The 23,381-nt window shown below is 43.5% G+C and overlaps 1 protein-coding gene across 2 annotated transcripts in view; it reads left to right on the top strand.

The window, feature by feature from the left end:
* Nucleotides 1-23,381, top strand: part of DDX18 (DEAD-box helicase 18) — a 48,297-nt gene that overhangs the window by 3,770 nt on the left and 21,146 nt on the right. For both annotated transcript variants that reach the window (XM_029605345.1, XM_029605346.1), the window contains exons 2-10: nt 850-1,044; nt 3,420-3,578; nt 12,854-12,989; nt 13,763-13,863; nt 14,347-14,546; nt 14,829-14,943; nt 18,227-18,366; nt 18,451-18,612; nt 19,802-19,954. In XM_029605345.1, the coding sequence (XP_029461205.1) occupies nt 850-1,044; nt 3,420-3,578; nt 12,854-12,989; nt 13,763-13,863; nt 14,347-14,546; nt 14,829-14,943; nt 18,227-18,366; nt 18,451-18,612; nt 19,802-19,954 (1,361 nt within the window). The remainder of the gene's footprint in view (nt 1-849; nt 1,045-3,419; nt 3,579-12,853; nt 12,990-13,762; nt 13,864-14,346; nt 14,547-14,828; nt 14,944-18,226; nt 18,367-18,450; nt 18,613-19,801; nt 19,955-23,381) is intronic.

The following is a 23,381-nucleotide window of genomic DNA, read 5'->3' as shown; positions in this document are numbered from 1 at the left end:
GGAGAAAGAAAATCAAGAGACACAGATTCTGGTTCCAGTTCTCATCCGACACTCATTCTAAAGAATATGATTAGGAACTCTTATCAATCAATTTTACATATTTGAGGTGGTGAAATGTGTTTTTTTTATTAGACAGTATCAGGTTTGTTTCAAGGTGTATACCATTGCTTTTTATAGGGTTTCAAAGATCTAATGTAATATACAGTAACATAATAGATGATGTAAGAAGACCAGCAGGCCCTCACTATTGTAGAGTGTGACCCCTTGTAAGATACCTCTCCTTATCTGGGACATTTTTTGTCAATTTCCTCATTTGCATATTACCATTTTGGGCAGATGAGCGTACAAGATCTCCTACTTAATTCATACCCATCATTCCTCCCTTCCTATGTCTAACAGATCCAGCAATGTGAGCACTTGTTTCTGATAATAGTTATTGTACTTGCAGCCTGCCAGAGAAACCTAACTGCTAGTTAATTCTGTCATCACAACCTAATTAAACAGCTACCTGTACTAGCATGGTTGTTACGTAAACATCTAGCCTCCTTTATATACTGACATTCGATCTGAGATATCACATTGGTTTTACATTCAGGTCCTGTAGGTATTTCCCTATCCCCAGAGGGCTTACAATCTAAGTTTGTACCTGAGGCAATGGAGGGTAAAGTGACTTGCCCAAGGTCGCAAGGAGCGACAGCAGGACTGGAACCTGGTCCGTAGCCCACTGCTTTAACCACTAGGCTATTCCTTCTCCCTAAATAAATCCAGCCAAGTGCAGATGTTTCTAAAGTGATTGCCTTAGTTACATGCATTGTTTTGGTAATTTGCCCTTGTTTTGGCTGGTTCTAGCAAAGGCAACTGAAGGCACCACAGAAGAAGAGAATGAGTCCATCGCAGAAGAAACAGTAAAGCCATTAGAAAGCACAAAGAAATCCGTGAAACTCGCAGGGATTGAAAATCAAGAAAAAACAGATGTAAAGGCTTGTGTTGCAAAGAAGAAGAAAAAGACTAAGAGGAAAATCACAGCAAATACTGAAGAAACCGGTACGTATTGCTGTGGATGGATACATTAAAATAGACTAGAGGCACCCTGCAATAGAGTTTCAGCTTCATAAACTGCGAAATGTGACTGTCATTTAAAATGGGGAAATACCAGAAAACAGTTTGGTAAAGGTTTATAGACCATACCATCCGGATACTTGGTGTCTCTTAAATAACATTTTCTTCTTAAGCAGCCGTGCAAGTTCAGGGATGGAGTTCCAGCTCCGGAAGTTGGAACCATCTCAGTACCAAGACCCTATGTTTGTTTTGTTTTCAACCAAATTTCCTGGAAAAGCACGTCTAGGGCTTGAACAAGTTTCAACAGAGCGTGGTCATTATCTGAAAGCTTGTGAACAGGAACACTTTAACGCGGGGCCCAGCAGGACATTTCATGTTCTTCTAAAATTCTTTTTCAAGAGCATGGGCTCCAAGATGGCCTTTTACAAAATTGCCCGCCTTATAGGTGTAAGTTTACCCAGACTGAGCGGAGGCTTTTCCCTGGGGACCAGAGTGGGGGAGGGGTTTGGGATTTTGGAAGGTTTGTGTGAAAATTTTCCACACGCATAATAGCGGGTGGAATCGTGCGCAGGCAAACTTGGTGGAATAACTTTCAAAGCGGAATACTTTGAAAGTTGATCTAATATCCAAGTGTTTTTGCCATGTAATAATCTATGCTGTTTGAAAGTTACCCCCCTATAAATTTAACCAGGGAAGAAGAGCTTTTAAAAACAAAAAAAAACCTGTAAGTGATTTCTTGGAAAGGCTCTTGGTACTAGAAAGAAAAAGAAGAATGTTAAATTTGCCACTGAAGTGGTTTTTTTTTGTTTTTTTATATATGTATAATTTATCTTTTATTGAACCATCAAGGATAATAAAAAATACAAAACGATTACGCACTCCAAAATATAGGCTCAAAGTACAACAAGCAAGAACGTGGATTTTATATTTTTATTACCCCAGCACTCACTTGTTTAAAATATTTTTGTTAGGTGGTGTTGCATTTTTTTATATTAGAATATTTTTCTGGGTAATTGAGCAGGTGCATGTTTGAAAGCACCAGTAAACTGCACTACGATGCCTGCCCTTAGTCTCCAGCTGTGTTTCTGGAGGGATCCACTTCTAAGGGTGGTAAAATGATTCAGTCTCCGTGCCCGTTTAGGAATTAGTGCCTCTGCTGAGATTGCCAGCAAGGGGAGCTAGTCGCAGCTGGTTTCTCTAAAGATGAGGGCACCTGGACCATCCGCTCGTTTCCCGCAAGCCTCCAAAGAGCTTTCAAATAGTAATGATTTTCCAGCCACCGGGGCCAAATTCAAATCTATGCCTTAAACGTAAAAGGCCTGTGTCTTATGAGCCCTCCAGTCCCATCATCCCAGGTGTTAGTGCATTGTTTTATTGTTAGGTTTGCTCTTTTTTTTTTTTTTTACCCCATTAACATAGATTCCAGCTAAAATTTTTAGAAGCCAGAGGAAGAGAAATTCTGTAGCTTTTTTTTTTTTTTTTTTTTAAATGCTTGCAGGTAGATTTTAAAAGCGATGTTCGCGCAAAAACGGCCCCATACACCAGCAACGTGAATTTTAAGAAGACGGAAAGTACTCGTGTACGTAGCTGTGCACGCGTCAAGAGGGTGTTCCGGGGTGGGGCCAAGACGTACGCATGCAACCCCTGAATTTTGCAAGGCTGACCATGGCAACGTGCGCCGGGTGGCGCAGGTAACTTTACTACTGGTCCTGATGAGGCACGAGTCTCGCAATCTTGGTTCAGAGGGATCCTGAACACTTGGGGGAGCCTCTTTTAACTGGCCAATCTCACATTTTATATCACACTGTAAGAGGGGCACATTCAACTTAGGGTGGCTTTTGGGGGTGAGGCAGGGTTATATTACTTTGCCTAGAGTGTAAGGGTCTGTAGACCCTTATAACAATGCCCCCACCCTGACTTGAAAGTGCCCCTCTTACAGTAGGAGATATATATAGTATCAGATTTTGTCTTTAAAAGAGGCTCTCTCGCTCTCTCTTTTCTCTCTCCCTCTCCTGAATACACGCATAAGGCTCTAAAACATATGCACAGTAGGGCTATTTTAAATGATGCCTACGTACTTACATGCACAATATAAAATTGAGCGTGTTTTTGTGTGCGTGCCAAATATGCACGTTTGCGTGCGCACTTTTTAAAATGCTTGTTGGGTTTTAGTATCAAATTTATCTGGTTTATTTTTATTTTGATATTCTTTACGCTCCCCTCAGTTCTTCCTCTCCAGTTCCTTACCTCCCCAGCTTTATGTGGCCCGGCGGCAGGCACTAATTTTATATGCCCGGGTTTCTTGCAGCCTTGTGCTTACAGATCACTTATAGGATGCTTTTATATGCACGGTCCTACAGAAACAAAGCGAGCAAAGGTCATAAATGAGGAGTCCACGGCAGCAGAGGAGAAAGATGATGAAGAGGCGGAAAGTGAGGATAAAGAGAAGCACGATGGAGAGACGGAAGAACACGGAGATGAGGAAAGCAACGGACCCACGCTGCCATTAGGACTAACAGGTGAGCTTGCACGTAATGCCTTCTGCTCCGATTTTTTTGTGTAGAAGTTTCAGAAACGCACAAGCTAATCCATTTGGTGGGCTCTGGAGCCCACTCTGCTTCTGTAGCCGGTCAGTGATATTCATAGGACCCAGGGAGAGAGTGTCAACCCCTGAACAGTGGAGACACGTGAAGGCCAAACTCAGGGGGCACCCAGACAGGATTTCAGAGGAAATTACTGACTGAAGACTGCTGCAGCAATGACTGAGTTAGATGGAAGAGAAGTTTAATAATAAAAAAAAAAAAAAAGGGAACCTCACATAATTCTGAATGAAGGCGCTTAGTGCCATAGCTGATCAAAGGCTGGTTTTGATTGGGCTGGAAGCCCAGTGCACTAGGATGCAGCTGCTGTGCAAAACAAAGTATACTATTTGTATGTTTTTATTACCAAATTTTTTTCATACATTCTGTTGAAAATTCTTTTCAAAGCCTGTGTGTAATGGTAGAATTCTTACTATATTAAAGCTGTCTTCAGATTTTTAGTTGCAGGAAACAAGACTCCTGTAGTGGTGGTAATTACAGATTCTGGGAAGAATGAGATAATATTAATGGCCTCTGTTTTCTAATTAAGCAACACTATTGCCATATTTTCTCTTATTGCCTAGAATGGGACTTGTTGGTCTTCCTTAATCTTGAATAAATAGAATTATTAATAGTCTAAGTACAAATCGGAAAAAAAACATTTGCCTTTTAGCTTTATTCCATTAACATAGGATTGATTCATTTCAGACTTTTATACTCATTAAATGTTAATTTGGATAAATATATCAAATACAAACGACTCCGAAGTATACTCCAAACACACGGTTACAAAATCATATACACTCCCCGCCACCTATCCAAGCAAATCATTTTTTGAGATTTGAATTATCTTTAAATATTACTTAACAGAAGTCTTTCATCTAGCCCTGTGTTTTAAGCAATGGCAAGGAAAAGGGGAAACCTCAGACAGCGCACCCATTGAATGTTAAAGTGACAATTTCTGGCGGTGCAAGAAGCCACTTAGAGCTGCCGTCACTGGAAAAAAAAAACCCTTACATACTTGTAAACTTCATCATAACCATTGCTCTGACCAAACTTGGCAACGTCTTTATTTACATTTTAGATCCAAAAAGGCTTCCTCCTCCTTCTCGTTGCAATGCAAACTCTATATATTGTCCTTTTAAACAAAGTGCAGTTCAGTCTTGTTTGGCCAAAATCATTCAAACCCCAGTACTTATCTTTTTATGCCTTTATAAAGGTAAAGAAGTTGCCAAGTTTAGTCAAAGCAATGGTTATGTTGAAGTTTACAAAGTTTGAACTTCTTATAGCAAATCAGGCAAGTTCAGTTGAAATCTCCGGGAGGTCAGGGTGCATGATGATGTCATTGAGCATTGTTAAAGCTGTCCTGCCATTGACCAGTGCCCATGGTCACAGCTGACTCCATTTTTTGCCCGGTGTCCTGTAGGGAAAAGCAGTCCCTAATGTTTAATGATTTACTCGTTACCCCCAAATTCACGTACTGAACATTCTCAGACCCATGTGCAAATTGCCGAACCAAAGTACACATCTCCTTGTTAAATTTGAAATTATATTAAGGTTTACTGTTTAAAAATTGTTCCAAACAAAATCTTCATATGTACTCAGTCCATTAGTATCTCAAAGAAAAAATAGTTAGTTTGCTGAATATGTGAAAAATCAAAAGAAAACCATCTACACATAAGAACATGCCATGCTGGGTCAGTCCAAGGGTCCATCAAGCCCAGCATCCTGTTGCCAACAGTGGCCAATCCAGGCCATAAGAACCTGGCAAGCACCCAAAAACAGTGGGTCATGTATTGACCTTGTGAGAGATTACGTTGCTCTTTGTTGAGTTGGGCAAATATCTGTGCCAGTATTGGGAGTAGACTGAGTTTTCCCTCAAGAATATGCCTTCATGATTAAACTCTGAGCCTACCTGGTTGAACTTGCCTGTCTCTACTAGAACTCTAAATCCATATTGAAATTATGGCTCTTTTGGACACTTCTACCTTGCAACTCTGAGAAAACCCATTCATTTGCTCAGTAACTGCCAGCCTTAGATTTTGGATAGTCTGGCCGTTTCTACTCGGCCTTATTTTCCGTCCTTGTACATGTCCATAGATTAAAGAGAGACATTTTCTCTGCGTTTCTGATAAAATACTGACGTATAAAGGCATGTGTCCGAGGGCCTTAATTACTGAAGCTTTTCTCCCATTCTGAGTGAGGAGTCATGAAAAAGGACAAGGAACAGATGGCAGCAGAGTGTGCAGCCAGCATGAATAATATCACTGTCTGAGCAGGATGCCGCCGAAAAGCTGCTGGCGAAAGCATGAGGTGCCGACACCGCTGCACAGTCCTCCTCCCCCCCCCCCCCCCCCACACACACACACACCCCGTTTTTCTCATTTTTGCTTTGTTTGGGTAATTCCTCTGCTCCTGCTTCTTTCCCCTCTTCCTTCTCACCTTCTTTCTTCTGGCCTCTTGTTGATCCTCCTCTTGCCTTTCATTCCCTACCTCACCCTTGGGAAATCTCTTCACTGCGGTATCAACTGTGGCTCCTTTTTTTTTTTGTTTTTTTCAGTGGCCAGGTGATTTCCTCCCTCGCTCTTCTCCAGGGCTGCAGGATAGGATAAAGTTCTGTAGATTGCATTTTCTAATGTTGATTTCAGCAGATGGAGAAAAACAAAAATCCTGCAGTGGCTGTGGGCCATAAAAACTTTGGGAATGTTTTTAAGAATTGGCTGTACCTTCTGGATAAAATAAAGAATGCTGTGGCCTAGCTTAAAAGTACACACATGCATATATTGTATCTATTGGATTGTAAATGAACCTAACTTTCAAACCTGTTCATGGTATTGTATTTGCATGCATAAGTGGACGGAAGAAGATTTATCTTAGTATTTTATAAACTGTGCGGCTGGAGCTGCACCGTTTCTAAAATATCATAGTTCTGTGAAAGTACACGCATGTTAAAAGTACACGCAAATATTGCATTGCAAAGTGCATTGAAAGTGCTTTCTTTCTCTACCTATTTTCTAAACATACATGTGTATATTTTACGCATGAAAAGATATATATAAACACAAAAACTCTGATTTATGTGTACAGGCAGGTATATTTTAAAATGTGCAAGTATATTGTTTTTGAAAATACTTATTTCCTAGCGTGTAGCCAGATGGACTCAGGACCAATGGGTTATGCTCCCCTGCCAGCAGATGGAGACAGTCATATTTCAAAGCTGACATCACCCTAGATACACCCCTGCAGTGACCTCAGCCCTTCAGTATTTCTCCATCTCCACAGATGATGGACGTACTTCTCCCTATGGGGATTGCTGCACTTTTTTGGAAGGAGAAATTCTACATTTTAAATTGTAGAAAAAAAAAATTGAGCCCTGCTCTCCTGCGGTGATACCTAAAGGGATCTCGGCAGTTTCTGAGATCCTTCAGAGTTGTGCCTTCGTGTGATAGTGTCTGATGATCTGAAGGTGACTAAGCAATGTGACAAGGTGATAGCTAAAGCCAGAAGAATGCTGGGCTGCATAGCGAGAGGAATAACCAGTAAGAAAAAAGAGGTGATAACACCCTTGTATAGATCCTTGGTGAGGCCTCACCTGGAGCACTGCGTTCAGTACTGGTCCCCGTATCTCCAAAAAGAATAAAGACAGGATAGAGGCGGTCCAAAGAAGAGCTACCAAAATGGTGAGGGGTCAGCACTGGAAGATTTATGAGGAGAGGCTGAAAGATCTGAATATGTATTCCCTGGAAGAGAAGAGGTGTAGGGTACATATGATACAGACCTTCAGATACCTGAAAGGTTTTAATGATGCACAATGGTCAAATCTTTTCCATTGAAAAGAAATCAGCTAGGGGTCAAGAAATAAAACTCCAGAGAGGACGACTCATAGCATTCAAGGGCCCTGACGTTTACAGTGTGGGAAACTGATAAGCATGGGGGTAATCTGCACAGTGCAGCAGATACTGGCATAAGCTTGCTGGGCAGACTGGGTGGATCATTTAGTCCTTTTCTGCCATCATTTCTATGTATCCGGAAGCTTTGGAGGCAAATACAAGCCCTGGGAGTGACGGACTGTCTGGGGTGGATGTACTTGCAAACGGGATCCATGGTGGCAACGCTGGAGGTAATTCTGTGGGCAAGAGCGAACATCCATCTGCTTCAGAGGACTTTGCTGGCCCAGTGGATTCCTCAGTTCCAGGAGTCTGGGATATGGCTATCCCTTCCACTGGAGGTGAAGCAGAAGTTGCTCTGGTGATTGTAGAGGGATTATCTCAGCAAATTGTAAGCCCTTTTAGGGGATAGGGAATTACCTACTGTACCTTATTGTAAACCGATGTGATATCTCTTATTGAAATGAACGTCGGTATATAAAAAAATCGTAAATAAATAAAATGGATGGACTAGAAGATTCCCAATTGGAAAGTGGTCATGAGAGATTGGAGTCTCCAGGGCTGAGGAACCTACTGCCAAGAATTAGTGGAGCAGGGGCTGTGGACTCCCAAGGAGATGGGTAGTCCATCAGTTAGCTGGAGACTCATGTGATTCGGTTGGCTTTCTTGGAGTTTGTAGCCTAGCTAAGCAGAAGAGCAGTGAGAGTGATGTCGGACAATGCCATGGCTTTGGCCTACATAAATCAATGGAGAAATTGGAGTCAACAGGTCTCTCTGGAAATGGGCATCCTGCTGCCATGGGCAGAGCATCTTCAGGCACTGTTGCCCTTGTATATTGCAGGGGTGGTCAAAGTTTGGGCAGATTATCTTGGCTGTCATGCTTTGGACCCAGGAGAATGGGAGCTAGCGCACAAGGCCTTTCAACTGTTCTTATCTCGTGGGAGTGGCCTTTCATGGAACTGATGGCAAGCCGCATGAATGTGAAGGTGCATCATTTTTACTTCACAAACAGGACTGTCAAGCACTTGGACGCCATATGCTCATTCAGACATGGCCGCAGGACAAATTGCTCTGTGTTCCTTCTTTGGCCCATGCTGAGCGTGCTGGTGGCCCTGGATTGGCCACAAAGGCCATGGTGTACGGATCTTCAGTGTGATGGTAGACAGGCCATTGCAGTTGCCAGTGCACGAGAAACTGCTGTGCCAGGACCTGATTCTTCATGACAATCCAAATCAGTTTTATCTTAGTTTGGCCATTGAGAGGGCTCAACTCTTGAAGCGTGGTAATTCCTTGGCAATGGCGAGCACCTTGTGAGCTCAAAAATATAATTTGTTGGCTTACATTCGAGTCTGGAGAGTTTTTGGGAATTGGTGCTTAGAACAGACTTATCTCTCCTCGAAAGCGCTGATTCCCTTGATCTTGGAATTTCTATAGGAAGGTCTGGTTAAGGGGTTGGTCCTCAATTCGTTGAAAATGCAAGTGGCGGCTTTGGCGTCTGGTAGGGGATGAGTTCAGGATAAACCTCTCTCCTTGCATCAGATGTTTCTAGATTTTTAAGAGGAATGAAGTATATTCAACTGCCATTATGAATACTGGTGCCTCTTTGGGACCTTAATTTTGTGCTGGCCTTTTTGGCAGGTTCCACCTTTCATCTTCTTTGGCAATTTTTTATGCTTGCTCACCATGAACACTGTTCGTTGTCGGAAAATGTTCAGTGAGGTGTAATTTGGAACTGCAGGCTTGCTCTTGTCGAGAGCCCTTCTTAGTTGTTACCCCGGACAGAGTGCAGATTAGGACTCTACCTTCTTTCTTACCAAAGATGGTTTTGAATTTTCACTTGAATCAGTCCATCTCATTACCGTTTTTGGATAGGGGTTTGGATGAACAAGAATTTCTGATCTTGTTTCCGTTGAATGTACGACGACATCTGTTGCACATCTTAAAGTTACCACCGCTTTTCGGAAAACTGATCCCCTTTTTGTCCTTCATGGCAGCATAAAGGAGGAGGAAGTGGTTTCACGTGCCATTGTGGCCCGTTGGATTAAGAATGTGGTAACAGTGGCCTATGTGGATGTGGGGAAACCTTTGCCCAAGCAAGTTAGGGCTCATTTTACCAGAGCGCAAGCAGTGTTTTGGCGGAATTGTGCTTGATCTCTCCTGCGGAGATCTGTAGAGCGGTGACATGGTGATCTTTTCATGCTTTTGCCAGGAATTATCATGTGGATATTGGGCGAGAGAAGACACATCCTTTGCAAGGGCGGTTCTGATGGGAGTGCAAGCAGCCTCCCACCCTTCCAGGGACTAGGGTGAACTGGCCTGCCTGAATGAAGATGAATTTACTTCTTACCTGATAATTTCCTTTCTTCTAGAACAGGCAGACTAGTCCACACTCCCACCCTGAACTGCCTTTAGCGCAGGGGTCGGGAACCCTTTTGGCTGAGAGAGCCATGAACGCCACATATTTTAAAATGTAATTCCGTGAGAGCCATACTAACTACAACCCCCCACCGTCCTGACCCCCCAAAGACCTGCCAAAAGTCCCTGGTGGTCCAGCGGGGGTCCAGGACTCGCAGACAAATCTTTAATAAAAAAGTAAAAATCTAACAAAACCCCCCACCCTCCTGATGCCCCCCAAGACCTCCAAAATTAATTTACTACAACCCCCCCCCCTCCTGCCCCCCCCCCCCAAGACCTGTCAGAAGTCCCTGGTGGTCCAGCGGGGGTCCAGGAGCGGTCCGGGAGCGATCTCCTGGACTTGGGCTGTCGGCTGCCAGTAGTCAAAATGGCGCCGACGGCCCTTTGCCCTCACAATGTCACTGGGGTCGACCAATGGCGGCGGTAGCGCCTGTGACATAGTAAGGGCAAAGGGCCGTCGATGCCATTTTGATTACTGGCAGCAGACAGTCCTTTGCCCTTACTATGTCACAGGGGCTACCGCCGCCATTGGTCAACCGCAGTGACATAGTGAGGGCAAAGGGCCGTCGGTGCCATTTTGACTACTGGCAGCAGACAGCCCAAGTCCAGGAGATCGCTCCCGGACCTCTCCTGGACCCCCGCTGGACCACCAGGGACTTTTGGCAGGTCTTGGGGGGGGGGGGGTCAGGAGGGTGGGGGGTTGTAGTAAATTAATTTTGGAGGTCTTGGGGGGCATCAGGAGGGTGGGGGTTTTTGTTAGATTTTTACTTTTTTATTAAAGATTTGTCTGCGAGCCAGATGCAGCCATCAAAAGAGCCATAGGTTCCCTACCCCTGCTTTAGCGGCTATCTAGCCTATCCTGTTTGTTTGGTCCTTTTCAGAGGCATTACCAGAAGCAGAAATTAGAGTCCAGTAAACATGCAGCAGCCAATTGGATTTTCCGGGTTTGTGAGGGACCTGGGAAGAGTATGCCTTCTGGGGGGGGGGGGCAGGTTTTCCTATTATTATTACTGCATTTTTGTTTCTGAGTCCAGTGCTGCTTGTTCTACTGGAAGTGGAAAAAAAATTGTTAAAGTTTGAGTTTGTTCATTTGGCTACAGTTTGCTTTTGAAGAAATACTGGCAGGCTGAAGTCTCTGCAGGACTCTGGGGTGACATCAGTGATCTCTGTCTCCATCTGTTGGTTGGAGTGCATAACCCACTTGTTTGATCTGGTCTGCCTGTCCTAGAGGAAAGTATTATAAATTATCAGCTAAGAAGTAATTTCACCTTTTTGTACATAAATTTACTCAAATATGTTTTGATGGACAGCTTGGCCAATAAGTGTCAGTCTTTATATTTTTAGAATCTAATATCCAGATGGAAACAATTTTTAAAATCCAATTTAAATTGGGTTATTCTGCTTGGTGATTTAAATCACCTTTTCATAAATCAGTCAGCAGTGCTGTAGTCTGTTCACTGCTGGTTAAGCTCATGCGACCCTCAGGCACTACATTTATCTGATGTAATTGTAGACATTGTGGTCAGAGCTGGAGCTTCATAAGACTCATTCAGTTTGCTGGGGGAAGATAATGTTAAATGAGAGAGAAATAGTGACTGGCCCAGAAGTCCTAGGCGCACACATGTGACCTGGAGGTCTTGTTTGAACAGAAAACTACATGTCCATACTGTGCAGGATTTCCAGAGTACACATAGTAAATGACTATCATCATGTTTCTGGGAAATACTTCAAGCATTATGTTCCTGCTTCTGTCAGCTATATCCCTGTGGCCCCTCAAGCCCCAGCCTTAGCAAGGCAGTCGCCAAAGATTAATATTGGATCAAATTGGTGATTATTGGCTGTGAGATCTCAAAAGACTGCAATAGCCAGCCTTGCAGCCCTCTGCGTGATGCAGTTTGTGGCACTCTTGTGAAGTTTGCTGCTTCTAGGCAGGCAGTGGGTCAGCTGGAATTTATAGTAAGGTCAGTAACATTTTGGATTGCTACTTGTCTTGTACATATGAAATCCCACACGTTATGCGGAGGGTGTGCTGATTTTATGTAACAAACAGCAGTAGTGATCCTTTTTAAGGATACACAGCCCTAAGAGAGCAAGGACTGGGATTTTCTTTTCTTTTTTTTTTAATGAGTGTTTTGAATATGATTTTATTTCAGTAAGACGTAATGGTTTTGCTGCATCGTTGAAATGTGATGGCTGTAAAGTCGCTGATAATGATGATAGTTGGTGATTACTGCTGTTTAAAAGCAAATACAAAATGGTCCTTAAATCTGTCATTGGGAGAAGAGTGGTTAGTGACTTGAGAAACTAAAGTAAGATTTATTTATTTATTTATTTATTTATGTATTTTCTATGCTGCCTATCATCAATCTAGGCGGTTTTCAATTTTACATACATAAAATACCAGTGCAAAATAGTATAAAACAAACAATGTGATTAAACAATGTGAATAAGCTTCCCCTCTAAACCCTCTTCCTGTTTAACTCTTCAGCCCTGTCGCTTTACCTTTAGATATCATTATAAGCCTCCTTAAAAAGCCAAGTTTTTTAGCATTTATTTATCTATTGATTTGAAAGTATTGGTGCTGGCACAAGATATTTTTTGATAATTAAACAAAAGTAGTAGATTCTGTTTTTTCCTTCAGATTTTTATTTCCTGAGGAGATAATTTGTGTTTGAAGGTTTTCAAAGCTACTTCCAGATAGCGGTTTCCTCCATTATGTATCTCAGTCAATCTGGGCATTACTACATTGATTCTCCTCAGAACAGAAATGGGGAACTCTGAATAAGACCACAGAGAAAGCAGCAGAGTGAGGAGAGAGGCATGGTGTGTTTTGGGTTTGGGTTGTTGTTTTTTTTGTGTTTTTTTAATTTAGCTTGTCGCACTACCTTAAACGGATGTATACTTTGGGTTTAGGTGCTTTTGAGGATACATCATTTGCTTCGCTTGCTGACCTGATTAGCGAGAACACGCTGAAAGGCATCGCTGAGATGGGATTTGCACACATGACAGAAATTCAGCACAAAAGCATCCGGCCACTTCTGGAGGGCAGGTGAGACTGCAGAAACTGTTTGCTACGTGCGCCCTCATCTCCAGCTAGCCCTGCAAGGAAGCCTGCATTTTGCACCCCTAAAAGAGCCGTTTCCCGGACCCTCTAGAATTATAGCCTGCAGCATGATGAACGCTAAGCATTGTAGCTTAAATACTACTTGTACAAATACTTTTTTTCTTTGCAAAACTTGTAATTTATCTTTCCAGACTTAATGCAATAAAGTAGTTAAGTGGCGATTACATTTTATGCGACTTCATTAGCGTATTTGTTTAGTGATGCAAGCTTTGCGGACTTCTGAGCTCCCTTCCTCAGACACTGGGAATAGCAACCCAATGAAACTGAAAAAGCTTGATATAACTGCAGACAAGCAACCTTAAAAACAGATCAGGTTTCAACATGTCTAAGAGGAATGAGGGGGTGTTTAAGTTATAAATGTTTGGGGGGGGTTTTCCCCCAACATCTTCTTATGCCAACATTTTAAAATTACTGCTCAGTACTTAATATTTTCTATAACAATATTTTCACTCTACATGATTTTGTTCTGGCTAACTGTAAAATCTTTATTCCGTTGCATTATGTGCTGGGGAGCTTAATTGTGCTTACCTAGTTTCATTTATATTCTTTCATTTGCTTGTGCTGTAATGCACAGATTAGTCATCAAGCTTTAAAATCACACACACTGACTCATTTTTAATCCAATCCTAGGCAACAGGTGCGTGCGTGCCGGTTCTGGATTTGTTGCTAAGCTCATTGTCTGGCTTTTCTATTTGCAGGGACATTCTGGCAGCTGCCCGGACAGGCAGCGGTAAAACGCTCGCCTTCCTAATACCTGCGATAGAACTGGTCTACAAATTAAAATTTATGCCTAGGAATGGTAAGCTTTGGTTTTGTACACTCCTCCATGTTATAGTAATTGAAGCTTCATGGCACTGATTGGATTATGGTTTAGTTTTATATATTTGTTGGATATGTGTATATTTGTCATATTATAAGATTCTTTTTATTCTGTGTTGAGCACTACGTACATTGCTTTGGTTGGACTGAATAATTAAAAGCGGATTACAAATGAATAAAATGCATTTTATAGAATACTGAAATTCCATTTACTAGTAGGGATGGGAAGGTACTTTGTGTTATTGTCGAGTTAAGAAACTAATGGTCTTACATCCTGGTATGTACAAGGATGACTAGCATTTTATGCCGCTGATCTGGGTGCCTTTTGTAAGAGAACCCTGTCGCCTCCCTCTTGGGTGATGCTGTGTGCCAGGAGCAGGGTTTGGTGTTAGACGAAGATGACCTAGTTCAGTTCTCCCATCTCTCTGTTCAGAAAGGTGTAACTTTTGCTTCCCTCCCCTAGGCACCGGTGTGCTCATTCTTTCACCTACGCGAGAACTGGCTATGCAGACCTACGGCGTTCTCAAGGAGCTGATAACGCACCACGTTCACACCTACGGCTTAATCATGGGAGGCAGCAACCGATCGGCAGAGGCCCAGAAACTTGCGAACGGGATCAACATAATCGTAGCAACACCGGGCAGGCTGCTGGACCACCTGCAGGTGAGTTTTAGTTCTCCCTGAAGAGGTGAATTATAAAGATGTTTACATGGATGTAAAATGCTTTTTAAATAAGGCAGAGAAGAAATCTGTGCTTGGAAAGACTGTGCAAAATTCTCTTTAGATAATTCTGATATATTATAACCTGCAGAGCTTCCTGTTTTTCTCCAGAACTGATCCAGCCACTAGCGCGCTGCTTTGCATGGAAAGACCATGTGCACGTACGGCGCTTGATATGTTTGTTGCTAATGGATTCTTTTGTCTGATTTACTGAAAATCCTGCAGAACACCCCGGGATTCATGTACAAAAACTTGCAGTGCCTCGTAATTGATGAGGCAGATCGTATATTAGAGGTTGGCTTTGAAGAGGAAATGAAACAGATCATAAAGCTTCTGCCAAGTAAGTAAAACTTATTCATGGTTCATAAAATATCACTTTCCGAGAGGAGGGGATGAGCTTTATGGCTCTGCGAGGGAGTGAGGAATGTGAACTGTAATAAATAGAAACGGGGAGAAAAAGCAAGTTAATGCGCCCGGCGATCATGCCTGGCTCGGGTAACGCTGCATATTTTGGGGCTTCCTTAACCTTTTACATTAACAAAGCATATTGGAAAGCTTCGTCAGCAGAAAGACCCCCATTTATAGGGTTTAGAGCAATTTATTGGGAGTCGTGCCTCTGCTTCTCCATAGAGCGATCACCACAAAGCTGTCACGTTCTTGAGTTACGATGAGACGTCCTCATGAGGACCAGTTTTTTTTCAGAGGGACTTGTCCGGCAGCTAAGCAGTTCCATAGGTAAACTGCCCTCCCTTCAGTGACTACAAGTATGTGCTGTTTAACAGCTTGCATAGTTATAGCCGCAGGTTTTGGGAGGGGAAGCAAAGCATGCGCGGGGATTTCATTTGAAATTCCCACATGTACTGTACTGTAGGTGCAAAAAAATGTACTGACAGTCCCTGTCAGCCTAAAATTTTAAAAGGGACCTTGCATGATGAGTTTTCCTTTTGAAAATTAGCTTGCAAGTCGACAGGTAGAAAGTACCCATGGCTACTGGTGGGGTTCAGAATGCCCCCCCCCCCCCCCCCCCCGGTATGGTCAGTCTGTACTGCTAGTGCATTTTAATACCTTTATGCTTTCTGATTAGATTCCAGTGTTCAGTTCTGGTCACTGCATCTCAAAAAAAGATATAGCAGAACTAGAAAAGATTATGGAGAATGGCGACTAAAATGATGATAAAGGGGATGGCACGGCTCCCCTGTGAGGAAAGGCTGAAAAGGTCTTTTACTGGAGAAGAAAAGGTTGAAGGGAGATATGACAGAGAGAGAAAAAAAAATAGTGAGGGGCATGGAACAGGTTAATGGAAATCAGTTGTTTATGCTTTCAAAAATAAAAAGTCTAGGGAACATTCCCATCAAATTACTAAGTAGCACATTTAAAACAAATTGGAGAAAATGTTTTCACTGTACATACAGTTAAGCTCTGGAATTCGTTCCCAGAGGATGTGGTAAAGGCAGTTGACATAGCTGGGTTTAAAGAAAAAGTTTTGGAAAAATCCATTAGCTGTTATTAACCAAGTAGACTTGGGGAAATCCACTGCTAATCCCTGGGTATTAGCAGCATGGGATCTATCTACTATTTGGGATCCTGCCAGGTACTTCTGACCTGGATTGGTCATGATTGAAAACTGGGTACTGGGCTTGATGGATCCTTGGTATGGTGGTTCTTATGTTCTTTCTATTGCTGATGGGCAATATTGGGAAGGTACGCTCACCAAAATTGTGCATTTCAGCATAACCAGTCTGAATAACTTCACGAGGAGGGGCTTATCTCACTCACTCCCTATTAGCTGTCCATGATGGGGTAGCTTCCTGGAGAGAGCCAGAAATGCTGCGGTGCATAACTACTAGGGTGAGCATATTACAGGGACTTTTTAGTTTTCCAGCTCTTGCCTGTGAGGTTGGATGATATGGGTTATGATCGGTGCTCCCAGTCTCCTGTGATTCCATAATAAGGACCCCACATTTCGGGCCCTACTGTGGAATTCCCCCAATCCCAGAGGAATCGCCACAGGAAACCAAGTCAGGCATGAGTCAGAAGTAGTTGTAGTGACTGGAGGCTTGTTCCTCCCTCCCCCCGTCGCATCCTCGCCGTGCTAATTCGGGCTTTGCGAGGAGTGAGGAAAGCAGCGGTGCAGTGCCTCAAGCCACGTCTTCCTCCTCTGTTGCTGGGGTCCTGAGTTTTGCACTTTGAACTGTACGGCACTGTACTGCCCCACTTCCTCCTGTGATTCAAAACACGATACTCCCAGTTCTGGGCATTGCAGGGGGAAGCAGCCTGAGGAGTCGCATCTCCATTGCCTGCCTCCTGTCACCAAGCCCTGATTGATTGATGGATGGGTGGGGAGATGTTTATCCTTTGGAGGTTGAAAGAGGTTCAAGGTGTGATTTTAGGGGATTGGCAGGGGTGAAATGATTATAGGGGTTGTGGCGTGAGGTGAGAAAATCAAAGTAGTATGTATGTGTGAGGGATCGATCGCGGGAGGAGAGCAAAAGTGGATCTGCCCACTCTCCTGATTCCAGATCACCCCCTGTATGCTAATCTTTCCTCAGAGACCCCTGGTCCTGTTCCTTTTCTCCGTTCCAAGCACTAATCACTAAATTCCCTTTATTTTTTTTTTATTTTTTTTTTAAATCTGGGTACTAAAAAAAAAAAAAAAGTCACAAAACAACTTTGACCTAGATTCATCAAAATGCTATAAATATAGCAGAAAACAGCGCCTGCAATTTAAAAAAAAAAAAAAAAAAGGGGGGGGGCATGGTTATGCTAATTTCCCTGCTCCTGCATCGCATAAGTAATTTCTGCAACACAAGATACATTTATCACACCTGTGCTATTTTTCGCATTCCACGCTGATTAATCCACCGCAAGCACGGCACCGGCTGAAAAGGTTTTTATCGCACACGCCGGTTGGGGTCAGAGAGAGAGGTATAGTTATTTCTGGTGTTAAAACCCGCGTTGCTGTGCATTACTCTAACACTAGTGTTAAGGCCCTAACGCGGAATGATAAATGACCCAGTTTATTTCTAGTAAATAATACAAGCTTTCATTTTACTTTAATATGCAAATGTACTGCAGAATTGTCTCAATTTTGGATACTTTGCTGCAGAGTTATTGAACTCTTGCCACAGAATCTACCCTTGAGCTGTTGCAGGAAACTGGAGGTAGTACCTAAGATCCACGTTAACTAGTCTGCTGACCCGAATGTTTACAGGATGAAGAGGAGGGAACCTCAAACCTTAGCCTGTTTAAAACTCTGGTAAAGGCGATTTTCAAAAGCCGTTTACCTGCGTAAAAGCACATAGGGCAGTTTTTCACAATCTGTATAGGAGTAAAAGATACACATGTTCTACAACACTTGTACTTTTTTGCCCGCATTTCCATGGAGGGGAGCAACGCGCAAGATTTTGACATTTTCAAAACAGACTACCGTTTTTTGGCCAAAAAAACCATACAAAAATGTGCCCTAGATCCTTTCCCTTAAGAGCTGGCGCAAAATTCACAGGTATAGGTTCCCTCTGGACTCTGTACCTGCTGGTCTAGTTTTGAAAACTTCCTACTGTGTTATATTATCATGCTTGTGAGTAAAGGTCGAGCGCAGATCCAAGATTTTACCAATTTTTCAGAACGCAGGCAGACTATGCTTTTTTCTGCTACACAAACTCGCAAAGTTGAAGACTTGGCCAAGATTTCTTTGAAAAAGGAGCCGTTGTATGTTGGCGTTGACGATGACAAAGATACGGCAACAGTAGAAGGCCTGGAACAGGTAACCTCAAGGGGAAGTGGCAGCTGGCGGGGTTCAAATGGATCGCGTCTGTGCACAGGCTCATCGCTGATGTGTTTCTTGTAGGGGTATGTGGTGTGTCCGTCTGAAAAGAGATTCCTGTTGCTCTTCACATTCCTCAAGAAGAACCGCAAAAAGAAGCTGATGGTGTTCTTCTCTTCTTGCATGTCTGTGAAATTCCATTATGAGCTACTCAATTACATTGATCTGCCAGTTATGGCCATCCATGTAAGTAACGTCCCTTCTTTTTTTTTTTACCCTTTAGCTCTGCTTGGAACCATCTCTTGAAATGTGAAATCATTAGCGTATCATTTTAGTTTGAGCACAGGTATAGCTGCTATTTTGGGCGGCAATAAGAAACAGCAGAACTCTTTTCCATGAGCTTGGCCTCCGCAGCCAAGGCATTATATATGACACGACACCATTACAAGTCAGAGTAACCAATAAACGGTATTAATTGGAGCTCGCGGAGAGGACCGATGGTTAGGCTGCCTGTGTACTGTCTTCGGCTTCTTTTCCTGGGTTGGTGCTCTAGTGTGGCTTGTGCCGTACGCTTGTTAGGGCTTCTGGCAGGGAAGCACAAGAGCGGTAAAGATGACATTTCTGGCTAACTGAAGAGCATTAGTTGTGGTAGCTTAGCTTAGATACAAGGGAAGACAGAGTTCATATATGAGAATAAGGTGAAATGTTGGATCTGAATGCTTATGACAGTCATATCCCCAGCTTTTTAATACTCTGTGCCCATTTAGAGTGTTTGGTCAGAATGCATTACAGATTTAGTCAGATTTCTCTCTGCATTTATGCAATTGGATAGATCTTGTCCCCTGGTGTAAGTTTCTTAAACAAACTGCCTATTCCCTCTTAATGGAGCCAAAATGAAAGAGCAGCTGTATAGCAGCCCCTGAACTTCCTCTTTGTAAATAGGTTGTGGATTTAGATGATTAAGAGGCCAATTTGCAGACTCAAAATTATTGCAACAGGCTATTTTAATAAAAAAAAGTTTTAAAAAGCAGTCGCAAAATAGTAGTGATGAAAGTAAGCCAAGCAGTAAGCTGAATACTGGGTTTGAACCAGTCAGAACTTAGAGCCTTTTTCCTAGCCGCCTGGCGGTTCTCTGTGAGGTTTGTAAGGCCAGATAGGACACTGTGTGTGTGTGTAATCTTGAGACCACATGTTTTAATCCAGGCTTTGTAGCCTTTAATTCTTTTGAGGCAGTTTAAAGTAATCAGCCTAGCATTGGATCATCATAATGTGCGTCCTAACGCACGCTGAGCTCTTGGACTGTGAGCCTTCATGGAAATTGATTAGAAGCAGAAATGCAGGTGCTGGTTACTTGAAATATTTTTACGTCCTCTATTTTAGCGCCAGGTTGTTACCACTCTTGTCTTGTTTCTTCCTGGTCTTTGTGCACACCTAGGGCAAGCAGAAGCAGACCAAACGCACCACCACATTTTTCCAGTTCTGCAACGCGGATTCTGGAATACTGCTGTGCACAGATGTTGCTGCCAGAGGGCTGGATATTCCAGAGATAGACTGGATTGTGCAGTATGACCCACCGGACGATCCCAAGGTAAAGGATGTGAATGAGAATGGGTGCCAGGCTCCGGTATTTCCAGAGGGTATTTAATGAATTTCACTTCCATTTTCTCATAGTAACATAAGCAGTGTGATTCTATGTTAGTTCACTTGAATGTGCAGAAATGAAGGTTAACAAATTATATTGGGTATTTTTGATCTTCAAAGAAGAGATTTATGTGTTAAATATTTTGGAACAAAAATAAGATGTTAAAAATAATTTGAGAACAGGGCTATATATAAGAAATAGTGTTTGAAGATGGTGTTGAGCACATGGTACCCAACATGCTGTGGTACTGCACACACACCTGAAGGAGTTGACAAAACGTAGGCGTGGTCGCTGAAGGTTTAACTTTTTCTTAACGTCACGGAAAGCTTTCGATGGCTTTCGTCTGTCGTAGAGAGGGGAATTTTAAGTAAGGGTCTCCCACAACCTTTGTTCATAGCTGTGATGATGATCTGGGTGCGATCTTCTGCCTGCCTGTCCTGCTGCGATGGCCACGAGTACTCTCTACCTGTGCTCTTTGCATTTGCAGCTATGGGTTTTTTTCATTGAAAATAATGCATGTAGCCTTGAAAATGCAGTCTCCACCCGTTGATTTCCTCCCTCGGCCTAAACACACGCCAGAGAACGGCACCTAACGCGACGGAAAGCTTGCACGTTTTGGAACCCCTGCAGGTACTTTCAGCCAGGTTAAGGCTGGGCAGTTTCCAGATCTTCCCTTCCCAAGTTTAATGGTGCCCAAGGTTGATAACTTCTTAAACCGGCTTTCACCCGATGAAAAGAATTTTATAAAAGCTGACTATGTTCTCAGTAGTAATAGCCATGTTTTACTTTTGATTTTCAACCCCAGACCAAAACAATGTGGAAAACTGGATTGCTACCTTCAGATCCTCTGACCTTGTGAATTGTCTTAGGGCTGCTGGGTATGGGAGCATCATAGTTCTCTAAATACTATGGTGCAAATGTTTTCATGGAAAGCAATTAGTTTTTAAAAACCTGTAGAATAATAAGGCTAGAAAGGATCTCGGGTCTTTTACTTCATCTCTTCCAGATGCACTGAACCTGTATCATCTCGGTCACATTTTTCTCTAACCTATCTTAAAAACCCCATGCTGGAGACTTCTATCCACCCATCTTGATGTAGTGTTTTCCAGTGTTTGACTGGCATTTCCCTTACGTTTGCTGTTCCCTAAATGCCAGCAATTAAAGGCTTATCTGACCCATCCCTAAGATATTTGATTTTCTAGAAATTTTGTTTTAGTTGAGTTTGAACGTAAGGGAGGAACAGGACAATACCTGCAAGGTAAAGGAGCAACTTCCAGCGGAACCAGAGTCCTGCCTGGTTTTGGAGAGTCCGCTCAATCTGTGTATTTTGTATATAAACTGAAGGAGTTTCAGTTGGGTTCTTCTGGCTCAGGTGATGGTTGTAAGGATCATTCAGATTAAGTATTTCCATTTCCTCCTGCTCCTTTGGCTGGAGATGTTTGATAAGTTGCATCATGTTTTGGGATACATTTCCATCTTGGTTTGGGTATAGGTCACTACTGACTGACTACAGGTGCCACCTGCAGTCCAAGTGACAATTCAGCAAAACTTCCTCTGCCTCCATCTGCTGGAAGGAAGGCAAAACTCAGGAATCTGGACTGATCTGTGGCACTACAGGAACGAAAATTAGCAGGTAAGAACCAATTTTCCTGTCTGCTCTGAGTGCACTTCAGGTGGGGTTGGCACATCAGCAGGGTTCACTCAACTTCCTCTTTGGTGGGCCAGGCCCCTTGACTCCTTTGGATAGTGTGCCAACGGCGGCCATCTTTGATTCGGCCACTCTGCTCCCTATGGGGGCCCGATGTTTCCCCACCTCATCTGTCCCCAGTGGGGGCTAGTACTGAGGAGATTCAGGGGCATTGTGGAGGGGAGGATTTCCCTCTGAACTTTGGATCCACAGAGGGAGATGTTTCCCCGGACTGTGACTCTTGAGGACTTCCAGCCCTTTTCTCTTCAGATTTTGTGCATCTGATGCATCAGGCTTTTTTTAGCCAAGATAGCATCAGGGGGGGCGCAGCAGGTCGTGGCCTCCTCCCATTGGGGGTCCTAGATTACACGTCAAGTCAGCTCTGCCCAAGCGCATGCACCGGGTCAGCCAAGTTTTAGGCCTGCCCTCGGGGTCAGGAGACATGCAGGGAGGTATGGATGATTCTGAGGATCTGCAGGGGTCTCCAGAAATCCCCACTGGAGTAGATCCACTGCAGGATTCACCAGATCCATGTGATGACCTGGAGAAGGTCCCTATTGCTGAGGGGGTTGATCCCAAGGTAGACCGTCTTTTGCAGAGAGGAGCTCTGGCCCCTGATTCTGCAGGTTCTTAAGGAACTTGGAATTAAGATGATTCAGGAGTAGTCTGATTTGGAGGAGCAGATCCCTTACTGGATGACCTACGGGGTCCGCCAAGGGCATTCCCTTTTCATAAGTCAGTTAAGAAGCTGGTAGTTCGGGAGTAGGATACTCCCGAATCTGGGCTAAGAATAGGCAGAGCTATGGCTAAACTCTATCTTGGAGTTGTTGACTCTTCCCAAGGTGGATGCTTCGGTTTCTGCAGTTACCAAGAAGACTACTCCGCCACCTTATGTGATGTGCAGGATCGTAAGTTGAAGCTTCATCTCAAAAGGATATTCAAGGTTTCGGCTCTAGCCATACGTGCAGCGGTATGCAGTAGTCTGGTACAGAGAGAGTGTCTGCGTTGGGTCCAACAGTTGCAAGATTCACAAGCTTCAGGGGGAGCTGCGGCACAGCAGGCTGACCATCTGGAGGCGGCAGCAGCTTATGGTGTTGATGCCTTCTATGATCTTGTTAGGACCTCTTCCTGGATCATGATGGCAACGCTATCGGCAGACATGTGCTCCAAGTCACAGCTGGGAGCGCTTCCTTTTAAGGGGAAGCTTTTGTTTGGTGACAACCTGGAGCAGATAATGAAGCATCTAGGTGAATCCAAGGTGCTCAAGTTACCGGAGGACAAGCCTAAGGGCAGAAAATTTGTGCCTGCGCAGGCTAGATTCTGGGACAATCGAAGGTTTTGCCAGTTCAAGTCTTCAAGAGGTCCGCAGCAGCAAGCCCCTGCCAAGACATCCTCCTGGAATCGGTCTTTTTGTGGTGCCAGGAGGCCTTCCCAGAACAATTCAGGGGCTAGTGCAGACCCTAAGTCCTCTCAATGAAGCGAGCTGACCCACTCTTCAGTTCCAGCAGCTGGAGGGCAGTTGGTGCTATTTTTTGAGGAGTGAGTCAAGATTACTTTGGTCCTCGAGGTGATAAAAGATGGCTATACCTTAGAATTTTCTCATCCCATCAGAGACGCCTTTGTTGTGTCTCCTTGCAGTCCTCTTACAAAGCGGACAGCGGTTCAAGGAGCAACTGGGAGCCATAG

This window comes from Rhinatrema bivittatum, chromosome 6 (genome assembly GCF_901001135.1).
Source record: "Rhinatrema bivittatum chromosome 6, aRhiBiv1.1, whole genome shotgun sequence".
NCBI lineage: Eukaryota > Metazoa > Chordata > Amphibia > Gymnophiona > Rhinatrematidae > Rhinatrema > Rhinatrema bivittatum.
Note: the sequence above shows the minus strand (reverse complement) of the source record. Positions and strands in the feature narration are given on the sequence as shown.